Here is a 13836-nt window from a genome sequence, read left to right on the forward strand (position 1 = left end):
GTATTTAATCCAGTAATAAACTTTACAAAACAAAAGCATAATACTACTCGTAAAGACGAGAACAGACTGGAGACTTGATCGAGAACTGCAGGTTGCCCCGGGAAGGCACTTGAACCTAGCAGACTCAGACACCTGCTCACCACGCAGCATCTGAGGGAAACACGACACGACAGGGCAAAACATAGACACAGCACGGTGAATATAGATGAGGATCCGACAGGGCAGGTACGGGAAACAAGGAGAGAAATAGGGACTCTAATCAGGGAAAAGGATCGGGAACAGGTGTGGGAAGACTAAATGATGATTAGGGGAATAGGAACAGCTGGGAGCAGGAACGGAACGATAGAGAGAAGAGAGAGCGAGAGAGTGAGAGAGGGAGGGGGAGAGAGAGGGATAGAAAGAGGGAAAGAACCTAATAAGACCAGCAGAGGGAAACGAATAGAATGGGAAGCACAGGGACAAGACATGATAATAAATGACAAAACATGACAGTACCCCCACTCACCGAGCGCTCCTGGCGCACTCGAGGAGGAATCCTGGCGGCAACGGAGGAAATCATCAATGAGTGAACGGTCCAGCACGTCCCGAGACGGAACCCAACTCCTCTCCTCAGGACCGTAACCCTCCCAATCCACTAAGTATTGGTGACCCCGTCCCCGAGAACGCATGTCCATGATCTTATGTACCTTGTAAATAGGTGCGCTCTCGACAAGGACGGGAGGGGGAGGGAAGACGAACGGGGGTGCGAAGAAAGGGCTTAACACAGGAGACATGGAAGACAGGATGGACGCGACGAAGATGTCGCGGAAGCAGTCGCACAGCGACAGGATTGACGACCTGGGAGACACGGAACGGACCAATGAACCGCGGAGTCAACTTACGAGAAGCTGTCGTAAGAGGAAGGTTGCGAGTGGAAAGCCACACTCTGGCCGCAACAATACCTAGGACTCTTAATCCTGCGTTTATTGGCGGCTCTCACAGTCTGTGCCCTGTAGCGGCAAAGTGCAGACCTCACCATCCTCCAGGTGCGCTCACAACGTTGGACAAACGCTTGAGCGGAGGGAACGCTGGACTCGGCAAGCTGGGAAGAGAATAGAGGAGGCTGGTAACCCAGACTACTCTGAAACGGAGATAACCCGGTAGCAGACGAAGGGAAGCGAGTTGTGAGCGTATTCTGCCCAGGGAGCTGTTCTGCCCAAGACGCAGGGTTTCTGAAAGAAAGGCTGCGTAGTATGCGACCAATCGTCTGATTGGCCCTCTCTGCTTGACCGTTAGACTGGGGATGAAACCCGGAAGAGAGACTGACGGACGCACCAATCAAACGACAGAACTCCCTCCAAAACTGTGACGTGAATTGCGGGCCTCTGTCTGAAACGGCGTCTAACGGGAGGCCATGAATTCTGAACACATTCTCGATAATGATTTGTGCCGTCTCCTTAGCGGAAGGAAGTTTAGCGAGGGGAATGAAATGTGCCGCCTTAGAGAACCTATCGACAACCGTAAGAATCACAGTCTTCCCGCAGACAAAGGCAGACCGGTAATGAAGTCTAGGGCGATGTGAGACCATGGTCGAGAAGGAATGGGAGCGGTCTGAGACGACCGGCAGGAGGAGAGTTACCCGACTTAGTCTGCGCGCAGTCCGAACAAGCAGCCACGAAACGGCGCGTGTCACGCTCCTGAGTCGGCCACCAAAATCGCTGGCGAATAGACGCAAGAGTGCCTCGAACACCGGGATGACCAGCTAACTTGGCAGAGTGAGCCCACTGAAGAACAGCCAGACGAGTGGAAACAGGAACGAAAAGGAGGTTACTAGGACAGCGCGGCGACGCAGTGTGCGTGAGTGCTTGCTTAACCTGTCTTTCAATTCCCAGACTGTCAACCCGACAACACGCCCATAAGGAAGAATCCCCTCGGGATCAGTAGAAGCCACAGAAGAACTAAACAGACGGGATAAGGCATCAGGCTTGGTGTTCTTGCTACCCGGACGGTAAAACAACGCCCAACGAGCTTGACGGGCATTAAGTCGTTTGGCAGAACGGATGTACTCAAGGTTCTTATGGTCTGTCCAAACGACAAAAGGAACGGTCGCCTCTCCAACCACTGTCGCCATTCGCCTAGGGCTAAGCGGATGGCGAGCAGTTCACGGTTACCCACATCATAGTTGCGCTCAGATGGCGACAGGCGATGAGAAAAATAAGCGCAAGGATGAACCTTATCGTCAGACTGGAAGCGCTGGGATAGAATGGCTCCCACGCCTACCTCTGAAGCGTCAACCTCGACAATGAATTGTCTAGTGACGTCAGGAGTAACGAGGATAGGAGCGGACGTAAAACGTTCTTTTAGAAGATCAAAAGCTCCCTGGGCGGAACCGGACCACTTAAAACACGTCTTGACAGAAGTAAGAGCTGTGAGAGGGGCAGCAACTTGACCGAAATTACGAATGAAACGCCGATAGAAATTAGCGAAACCTAAAAAGCGCTGCAACTCGACACGTGACCTTGGAACGGGCCAATCACTGACAGCTTGACCTTAGCGGAATCCATCTGAATGCCTTCAGCGGAAATAACGGAACCGAGAAAAGTAACGGAGGAGACATGAAAAGAGCACTTCTCAGCCTTTACGTAGAGACAATTCTCTAAAAGGCGCTGTAGAACACGTCGAACGTGCTGAACATGAATCTCGAGTGACGGTGAAAAAATCAGGATATCGTCAAGATAGACAAAAACAAAGATGTTCAGCATGTCTCTCAGAACATCATTAACTAATGCCTGAAAAACAGCTGGCGCATTGGCGAGACCAAACGGCAGAACCCGGTACTCAAAATGCCCTAACGGAGTGTTAAACGCCGTTTTCCACTCGTCCCCCTCTCTGATGCGCACGAGATGGTAAGCGTTACGAAGGTCCAACTTAGTAAAGCACCTGGCTCCCTGCAGAATCTCGAAGGCTGATGACATAAGGGGAAGCGGATAACGATTCTTAACCGTTATGTCATTCAGCCCTCGATATCCACGCAGGGGCGCAGAGTACCGTCCTTCTTCTTAACAAAAAGAACCCCGCCCGGGCGGGAGAGGAAGAAGGCACTATGGTACCGGCGTCAAGAGACACAGATAAATAATCCTCGAGAGCCTTACGTTCGGGAGCCGACAGAGAGTATAGTCTACCCCGAGGAGGAGTGGTCCCCGGAAGGAGATCAATACTACAATCATACGACCGGTGAGGAGGAAGGGAGTTGGCTCGGGACCGACTGAAGACCGTGCGCAGATCATGATATTCCTCCGGCACTCCTGTCAAATCGCCAGGTTCCTCCTGAGAAGTGGGGACAGAAGAAATGGGAGGGATGGCAGACATTAAGCACTTCACATGACAAGATACGTTCCAGGATAGGATAGAATTACAAGACCAATTAATAGAAGGATTATGACATACTAGCCAGGGATGACCCAAAAACAACAGGTGTGAAAGGTGAACGAAAAATCAAAAAAAGAAATAGTCTCACTGTGGTTACCAGATACTGTGAGAGTTAAAGGTAGTGTCTCAAATCTGATACTGGGAAGATGACTACCATCTAAGGCAAACATGGGCGTAGGCTTGTCTAACTGTCTGAAAGGAATGTTATGTTTCCGAACCCATGCTTCGTCCATGAAACAACCCTCAGCCCCAGAGTCAATCAAGGCACTGCATGTAGCACCCGAACCGGTCCAGCGTAGATGGACCGACATAGTAGTACAGGATCTAGATGAAGAGACCTGAGTAGTAGCGCTCACCAGTAGCCCTCCGCTTACTGATGGGCTCTGGCCTCTTACTGGACATGAATTAACAAAATGTCCATCAAATCCGCAATAGAGGCACAGGCGGTTGGTGATCCTCCGTTCCCTCTCCTTAGTCGAGATGCGAATCCCTCCCAGCTGCATGGGCTCAGTCTCAGAGCCAGAGGAGGGAGATGGTTGCGATGCGGAGCAGGGAAACACCGTTGATGCGAGCTCTCTTCCACGAGCCTGGTGACGAAGATCTACCCGTCGTTCTATGCGGATGGCGAGAGCAATCAAAGAGTCCACACTGGAAGGAACCTCCCGAGAGAGAATCTCATCTTTGACCACTGTGTGGAGTCCCTCCAGAAAACGAGCGAGCAGCGCCGGCTCGTTCCAGTCACTAGAGGCAGCAAGAGTACGAAACTCTATAGAGTAATCCGTTATGGATCGATCACCCTGGCATAGGGAAGCCAGGACCCTAGAAGCCTCCCCACCAAAACTGAACGGTCAAAAACCCGAATCATCTCCTCTTTAAAGTTCTGGTAATTGTTAGAAGAATCAGCCCTTGCCTCCCAGATAGCTGTGCCCCACTCGGGCCCAGCCAGTAAGGAGTGAAATGACGTAAGCAACCCGAGCTCTCTCTAGAGTATGTGTTGGGTTGAGAGAGAACACAATCTCACACTGGGTGAGAAAGGAGCGGCACTCAGTGGGCTGCCCGGAGTAGCAAGGTGGGTTATTAACCCTAGGTTCTGGAGGCTCGGCAGGCCAGGAAGTAACAGGTGGCACGAGACGAAGACTCTGGAACTGTCCAGAGAGGTCGGAAACCTGAGCGGCCAGGTTCTCCACGGCATGGCGAGCAGCAGACAATTCCTGCTCGTGTCTGCCGAGCATGGCTCCTTGGATCTCGACGGCAGTGTTACGAGCGTCTGTAGTCGCTGGGTCCATTCCTCGGTCGGATCCTTCTGTCATGCAGGTGAATGAGGACCCAAAAGCGACTTGGCGAAAACAGAGTATTTAATCCAGTAATAAACTTTACAAAACAAAAAGCATAATACTACTCGTAAAGACGAGAACAGACTGGAGACTTGATCGAGAACTGCAGGTTGCCCCGGGAAGGCACTTGAACCTAGCAGACTCAGACACCTGCTCACCACGCAGCATCTGAGGGAAACACGACACGACAGGGCAAAACATAGACACAGCACGGTGAATATAGATGAGGATCCGACAGGGCAGGTACGGGAAACAAGGAGAGAAATAGGGACTCTAATCAGGGAAAAGGATCGGGAACAGGTGTGGGAAGACTAAATGATGATTAGGGGAATAGGAACAGCTGGGAGCAGGAACGGAACGATAGAGAGAAGAGAGAGCGAGAGAGTGAGAGAGGGAGGGGGAGAGAGAGGGATAGAAAGAGGGAAAGAACCTAATAAGACCAGCAGAGGGAAACGAATAGAATGGGAAGCACAGGGACAAGACATGATAATAAATGACAAAACATGACAGAACCTATATAAAGTATAATTCAGTTTGGACCCATAGTCACGCTGTTGGACAGGAAGAAAAAACATGAACGCAAGCTCATTGGCTCATAGTGGTCATATTGTTTGAGCAAAAGCCCAAGAACATTTCACGACGTGCGTCCCATAGATGCTATAGAACCAAACCTGGTTCTTCTGGAGAAGAAGACGTATTAAAGTAGTCAACATCATTAGAAATAGTCCAAAATACTGCATGATCAGTTCAGATTCTTTTAGTTCACAGCTTGAACCCCGGACATTGCTGCTTGCAGATATATATATTTATTATTATGTTGAAACAAGGTACATGTATCGTACAACATTGAAACATATTGTACCAGGCTAAATGCTTAAGTGTCCAGCCAGGGAATTCGTGTACCAAGTCCTAACACGCCAATGAGTTTGCTCAGTGATTAGTGTCGGATTCTTCCCATTTCTGCTTTTGTCCAGTTGATGATCTCTCCTTTTCCCTTCTCTGCTCTGCAGCTGTATGTATATACATATCAGGTGTTCTGGTGTTGTCTGTTAGAACTTCTACGTCAAGAGCGTCTGCTAAATGACTTAAATGTAAATGTAATGTGAGTTATTTCTCATGTTATTTATTTATTTTATTTTATTTCCTCCTTCACTTTGTTCTTCTATGTTGAGTCAACGTCTAAAAACAGAAGTTGTAAATGATTTGAGATATGAAGAAGGGCATTTTTTTCCCCCCTCCTTTCAGAAACACAAGAAAGAGCTCGAGAAATACATTTGTTTTGGACACACAAAAAAAGGGCTGTTGTGTTGAGTGTACGTGTGTGTGTGTGTGTGTGTGTCTGTGTGTGTGTGTGTGTGTGTGTGTGTGTGTGTGTGTGTGTGTGTGTGTGTGTGTGTGTGTGTGTGTGTGTGTGTGTGTGTGTGTGTGTGTGTGTGTGTGTGTGTGTGTGTGTGTGTGTGTGTGTGTGTGTGTGTGTGTCAGCGGAGGCTGCTGAGGGGAGGACGGCTCATAATAACATCTGGAAACGGAGTAAATGGAATGGAATGGAAACCATGGAAACCACGTGCTTGATTTATTTGATACCATTACAAATATTCCGTTAACACGAGCACATCCTCCTCAATTAAAGTGCCACCAACCTCCTGTGGTGCGTGCGTGTGCGTGTGTGTGTGTGTGTGTCCGTCCGTCCGTGCGTGTGTGTGTCCGTCCGTGCGTGCGTGCGTGTACTCACCCTGCTAGTGACGACCAGTTGTACCAGTCCAGCGGTAGAGCGTAGGATGTCTACAGCCTCTGAATGAGACAGGCCGACCAGAGACTGACCGTTGATCATCAGGAGCTCATCACCAGCCTTCAGACGTCCATCCCTAAAACACACACACACACACACACACACACACACACACACACACACACACACACACACACACACACACACACACACACACACACACACACACACACACACACACACACACACACACACACACACACACACACACACACTAAAGTCTACGCCTGTAGTATTCGCAGCATGTGACAAATAATATGCTATGACAAATCAAATGCTATATGCTATGACAAATCAAATGCTATATGCTATGACAAATCAAATGCTATATGCTATGACAAATCAAATGCTATATGCTATGACAAATCAAATGCTATATGCTATGACAAATCAAATGCTATATGCTATGACAAATCAAATGCTATATGCTATGACAAATCAAATGCTATATGCTATGACAAATCAAATGCTATGTGCTATGACAAATCAAATGCTATATGCTATGACAAATCAAATGCTATATGCTATGACAAATCAAATGCTATATGCTATGACAAATCAAATGCTATATGCTATGACAAATCAAATGCTATATGCTATGACAAATCAAATGCTATATGCTATGACAAATCAAATGCTATATGCTATGACAAATCAAATGCTATATGCTATGACAAATCAAATGCTATATGCTATGACAAATCAAATGCTATGTGCTATGACAAATCAAATGCTATGTGCTATGTGCTATGACAAATCAAATGCTATGTGCTATGTGCTATGACAAATCAAATGCTATATGCTATGACAAATCAAATGCTATATGCTATGACAAATCAAATGCTATATGCTATGACAAATCAAATGCTATGTGCTATGACAAATCAAATGCTATGTGCTATGACAAATCAAATGCTATATGCTATGACAAATCAAATGCTATGTGCTATGACAAATCAAATGCTATGTGCTATGACAAATCAAATGCTATGACAAATCAAATGCTATATGCTATGACAAATCAAATGCTATATGCTATGACAAAGCAAATGCTATATGCTATGACAAATCAAATGCTATATGCTATGACAAATCAAATGCTATGTGCTATGTGCTATGACAAATCAAATGCTATATGCTATGACAAATCAAATGCTATATGCTATGACAAATCAAATGCTATATGCTATGACAAATCAAATGCTATATGCTATGACAAATCAAATGCTATGTGCTATGACAAATCAAATGCTATGTGCTATGTGCTATGACAAATCAAATGCTATGTGCTATGTGCTATGACAAATCAAATGCTATATGCTATGACAAATCAAATGCTATATGCTATGACAAATCAAATGCTATATGCTATGACAAATCAAATGCTATGTGCTATGACAAATCAAATGCTATGTGCTATGACAAATCAAATGCTATATGCTATGACAAATCAAATGCTATATGCTATGACAAATCAAATGCTATGTGCTATGACAAATCAAATGCTATATGCTATGACAAATCAAATGCTATATGCTATGACAAATCAAATGCTATGTGCTATGACAAATCAAATGCTATATGCTATGACAAATCAAATGCTATATGCTATATGCTATGACAAATCAAATGCTATGTGCTATGACAAATCAAATGCTATATGCTATGACAAATCAAATGCTATATGCTATGACAAATCAAATGCTATATGCTATGACAAATAATATGCTATATGCTATGACAAATCAAATGCTATATGCTATGACAAATCAAATGCTATATGCTATGACAAATCAAATGCTATATGCTATGACAAATCAAATGCTATGTGCTATGACAAATCAAATGCTATGTGCTATGACAAATCAAATGCTATGTGCTATGACAAATCAAATGCTATGTGCTATGACAAATCAAATGCTATATGCTATGACAAATCAAATGCTATGTGCTATGACAAATCAAATGCTATATGCTATGACAAATCAAATGCTATGTGCTATGACAAATCAAATGCTATGTGCTATGACAAATCAAATGCTATATGCTATGACAAATCAAATGCTATATGCTATGACAAAGCAAATGCTATATGCTATGACAAATCAAATGCTATGTGCTATGACAAATCAAATGCTATGTGCTATGACAAATCAAATGCTATATGCTATGACAAATCAAATGCTATATGCTATGACAAATCAAATGCTATGTGCTATGACAAATCAAATGCTATATGCTATGACAAATCAAATGCTATGTGCTATGACAAATCAAATGCTATATGCTATGACAAATCAAATGCTATGTGCTATGACAAATCAAATGCTATGTGCTATGTGCTATGACAAATCAAATGCTATGTGCTATGTGCTATGACAAATCAAATGCTATATGCTATGACAAATCAAATGCTATATGCTATGACAAATCAAATGCTATATGCTATGACAAATCAAATGCTATATGCTATGACAAATCAAATGCTATGTGCTATGACAAATCAAATGCTATATGCTATGACAAATCAAATGCTATATGCTATGACAAATCAAATGCTATGTGCTATGACAAATCAAATGCTATGTCCTATGTGCTATGACAAATCAAATGCTATGTGCTATGTGCTATGACAAATCAAATGCTATATGCTATGACAAATCAAATGCTATATGCTATGACAAATCAAATGCTATATGTTATGACAAATCAAATGCTATATGCTATGACAAATCAAATGCTATATGCTATGACAAATCAAATGCTATGTGCTATGACAAATCAAATGCTATGTGCTATGTGCTATGACAAATCAAATGCTATGTGCTATGTGCTATGACAAATCAAATGCTATATGCTATGACAAATCAAATGCTATATGCTATGACAAATCAAATGCTATATGTTATGACAAATCAAATGCTATATGCTATGACAAATCAAATGCTATGTTCTATGTGCTATGACAAATCAAATGCTATATGCTATGACAAATCAAATGCTATATGCTATGACAAATCAAATGCTATGTGCTATGACAAATCAAATGCTATATGCTATGACAAATCAAATGCTATATGCTATGACAAATCAAATGCTATATGCTATGACAAATATGCACACATTTAATACTTTATGGAAACCACAGATTATATTTAACACTGATTTAGAATCCCCCCCCCACACACACAAGGTGGGGGCTCCGGGCCATGGACCAACCACAGATTAGATGTTTGTGGATTCATTCGATAACATTGAGGAGTTTACCACATCAGTCGCTGTCTTCATGAATAAAAGCATTGACTACTTCATCCCCACAGTGACCATACGTACATATCCTAACCAGAAGCCATGGATAACAGGCAACATCAGCACTGAGCTTAAAGGCTGCCTCGTTCACTCCCTCAGACGGACAATCAAACAGGCAACGCCTCAATACAGGACCAAGTTCAAATCCCACTAAACCAGCTCTGAAGCTCATGATTGCCTCCCTACTCTTCTACATTTGCACACAATGTACATAGATTTTTCTATTGTGTTATTGACTGTACGTTTGTGTATGCATAACTCTGTTGTTGTTGTTTTTGTCGCACTGCTTTGCTTTATCTTGGCCAGGTCGCAGTTATAAATGACAACTAGTTCTCAACTGGCCTACCTGGTTAAATAAAGGTGAAATAAATCAAATAAATAAAAATCCTGTTAGAGCTTTTGAGCTGATTCCACTGTGCTGTTTCAGGTGCCACGTTCATGGTCATGTTGCAGCAGGGTGTAGGTTCATGGTCATGTTGCAGCAGGGTGTAGGTTCATGGTCATGTTGCAGCAGGGTGTAGGTTCATGGTCATGTTGCAGCAGGGTGTAGGTTCATGGTCATGTTGCAGCAGGGTGTAGGTTCATGGTCATGTTGCAGCAGGGTGTAGGTTCATGGTCATGTTGCAGCAGGGTGTAGGTTCATGGTCATGTTGCAGCAGGGTGTAGGTTCATGGTCATGTTGCAGCAGGGTGTAGGTTCATGGTCATGTTGCAGCAGGGTGTAGGTTCATGGTCATGTTGCAGCAGGGTGTAGGTTCATGGTCATGTTGCAGCAGGGGTGTAGGTTCATGGTCATGTTGCAGCAGGGTGTAGGTTCATGGTCATGTTGCAGCAGGGTGTAGGTTCATGGTCATGTTGCAGCAGGGTGTAGGTTCATGGTCATGTTGCAGCAGGGTGTAGGTTCATGGTCATGTTGCAGCAGGGTGTAGGTTCATGGTCATGTTGCAGCAGGGTGTAGGTTCATGGTCATGTTGCAGCAGGGTGTAGGTTCATGGCAGCATGTTGCAGCAGGGTGTAGGTTCATGGTCATGTTGCAGCAGGGTGTAGGTTCATGGTCATGTTGCAGCAGGGTGTAGGTTCATGGTCATGTTGCAGCAGGGTGTAGGTTCATGGTCATGTTGCAGCAGGGTGTAGGTTCATGGTCATGTTGCAGCAGGGTGTAGGTTCATGGTCATGTTGCAGCAGGGTGTAGGTTCATGGTCATGTTGCAGCAGGGTGTAGGTTCATGGTCATGTTGCAGCAGGGTGTAGGTTCATGGTCATGTTGCAGCAGGTGTAGGTTCATGGTCATGTTGCAGCAGGGTGTAGGTTCATGGTCATGTTGCAGCAGGGTGTAGGTTCATGGTCATGTTGCAGCAGGGTGTAGGTTCATGGTCATGTTGCAGCAGGGTGTAGGTTCATGGTCATGTTGCAGCAGGGTGTAGGTTCATGGTCATGTTGCAGCAGGGTGTAGGTTCATGGTCATGTTGCAGCAGGGTGTAGGTTCATGGTCATGTTGCAGCAGGTGTGTTCATGGTCATGTTGCAGCAGGGTGTAGGTTCATGGTCATGTTGCAGCAGGGTGTAGGTTCATGGTCATGTTTCATGGTCATGTTTGCAGCAGGGTGTAGGTTCATGGTCATGTTGCAGCAGGGTGTAGGTTCATGGTCATGTTGCAGCAGGGTGTAGGTTCATGGTCATGTTGCAGCAGGGTGTAGGTTCATGGTCATGTTGCAGCAGGGTGTAGGTTCATGGTCATGTTGCAGCAGGGTGTAGGTTCATGGTCATGTTGCAGCAGGGTGTAGGTTCATGGTCATGTTGCAGCAGGGTGTAGGTTCATGGTCATGTTGCAGCAGGGTGTAGGGTTCATGGTCATGTTGCAGCAGGGTGTAGGTTCATGGTCATGTTGCAGCAGGTCATGTTGCAGCAGGGTGGTCATGGTGTTGCAGCAGGGTGCAGGTTCATGGTCATGTTGCAGCAGGGTGTAGGTTCATGGTCATGTTGCAGCAGGTGTAGGGTCATGTTGCAGCAGGGTGTAGGTTCATGGTCATGTTGCAGCAGGGTGTAGGTTCATGGTCATGTTGCAGCAGGGTGTAGGTTCATGGTCATGTTGCAGCAGGGTGTAGGTTCATGGTCATGTTGCAGCAGGGTGTAGGTTCATGGTCATGTTGCAGCAGGGTGTAGGTTCATGGTCATGTTGCAGCAGGGTGTAGGTTCATGGTCATGTTGCAGCAGGGTGTAGGTTCATGGTCATGTTGCAGCAGGGTGTAGGTTCATGGTCATGTTGCAGCAGGGGTGTAGGTTCATGGTCATGTTGCAGCAGGGTGTAGGTTCATGGTCATGTTGCAGCAGGGTGTAGGTTCATGGTCATGTTGCAGCAGGGTGTAGGTTCATGGTCATGTTGCAGCAGGGTGTAGGTTCATGGTCATGTTGCAGCAGGGTGTAGGTTCATGGTCATGTTGCAGCAGGGTGTAGGTTCATGGTCATGTTGCAGCAGGGTGTAGGTTCATGGTCATGTTGCAGCAGGGTAGGTTCATGGTAGGTTCATGGTCATGTTGCAGCAGGGTGTAGGTTCATGGTCATGTTGCAGCAGGGTGTAGGTTCATGGTCATGTTGCAGCAGGGTGTAGGTTCATGGTCATGTTGCAGCAGGGTGTAGGTTCATGGTCATGTTTGGTTCATGGTCATGTTGCAGCAGGGTGTAGGTTCATGGTCATGTTGCAGCAGGGTGTAGGTTCATGGTCATGTTGCAGCAGGGTGTAGGTTCATGGTCATGTTGCAGCAGGGTGTAGGTTCATGGTCATGTTGCAGCAGGGTGTAGGTTCATGGTCATGTTGCAGCAGGGTGTAGGTTCATGGTCATGTTGCAGCAGGGTGTAGGTTCATGGTCATGTTGCAGCAGGGTGTAGGTTCATGGTCATGTTGCAGCAGGGTGTAGGTTCATGGTCATGTTGCAGCAGGGTGTAGGTTCATGGTCATGTTGCAGCAGGGTGTAGGTTCATGGTCATGTTGCAGCAGGGTGTAGGTTCATGGTCATGTTGCAGCAGGGTGTAGGTTCATGGTCATGTTGCAGCAGGGTGTAGGTTCATGGTCATGTTGCAGCAGGGTGTAGGTTCATGGTCATGTTGCAGCAGGGTGTAGGTTCATGGTCATGTTGCAGCAGGGTGTAGGTTCATGGTCATGTTGCAGCAGGGTGTAGGTTCATGGTCATGTTGCAGCAGGGTGTAGGTTCATGGTCATGTTGCAGCAGGGTGTAGGTTCATGGTCATGTTGCAGCAGGGTGTAGGTTCATGGTCATGTTGCAGCAGGGTGTAGGTTCATGGTCATGTTGCAGCAGGGTGTAGGTTCATGGTCATGTTGCAGCAGGGTGTAGGTTCATGGTCATGTTGCAGCAGGGTGTAGGTTCATGGTCATGTTGCAGCAGGGTGTAGGTTCATGGTCATGTTGCAGCAGGTGTAGGTTCATGGTCATGTTGCAGCAGGGTGTAGGTTCATGGTCATGTTGCAGCAGGGTGTAGGTTCATGGTCATGTTGCAGCAGGGTGTAGGTTCATGGTCATGTTGCAGCAGGGGTAGGTTCATGGTCATGTTGCAGCAGGGTGTAGGTTCATGGTCATGTTGCAGCAGGGTGTAGGTTCATGGTCATGTTGCAGCAGGGTGTAGGTTCATGGTCATGTTGCAGCAGGGTGTAGATTCATGGTCATGTTGCAGCAGGGTGTAGGTTTATGGTCATGTTGCAGCAGGGTGTAGGTTCATGGTCATGTTGCAGCAGGGTGTAGGTTCATGGTCATGTTGCAGCAGGCATGGTCGTTGCAGCAGGGTGTAGGTTCATGGTCATGTTGCAGCAGGGGTGTAGGTCCATGCATTCATGTTGCAGCAGGTGTAGGTTCATGGTCATGTTGCAGCAGGGTGTAGGTCATGGTCATGTTGCAGCAGGGTGTAGATCCATGGTCATGTTGCAGCAGGGTGTAGGTTTATGGTCATGTTGCAGCAGGGTGTAGGTTCATGGTCATGTTGCAGCAGG

General features: G+C 46.0%; 1 protein-coding gene across 1 annotated transcript in view; it reads left to right on the plus strand.

Annotated features, from left to right (window-relative positions):
* Positions 1-6166, plus strand: part of LOC124034970 (keratin-associated protein 10-7-like) — a gene marked incomplete at its 3' end in the record, with an annotated part of 31145 nt that extends 24979 nt beyond the window's left edge. Inside the window, exon 4 of the mRNA XM_046348360.1 lies at positions 6040-6166. Within this exon, the coding sequence (XP_046204316.1) occupies positions 6040-6166 (127 nt within the window). The remainder of the gene's footprint in view (positions 1-6039) is intronic.
* Positions 6167-13836: the final 7670 nt, after the last annotated feature.

This window comes from Oncorhynchus gorbuscha, linkage group LG05 (assembly GCF_021184085.1).
Source record: "Oncorhynchus gorbuscha isolate QuinsamMale2020 ecotype Even-year linkage group LG05, OgorEven_v1.0, whole genome shotgun sequence".
Classification (NCBI taxonomy): domain Eukaryota; kingdom Metazoa; phylum Chordata; class Actinopteri; order Salmoniformes; family Salmonidae; genus Oncorhynchus; species Oncorhynchus gorbuscha.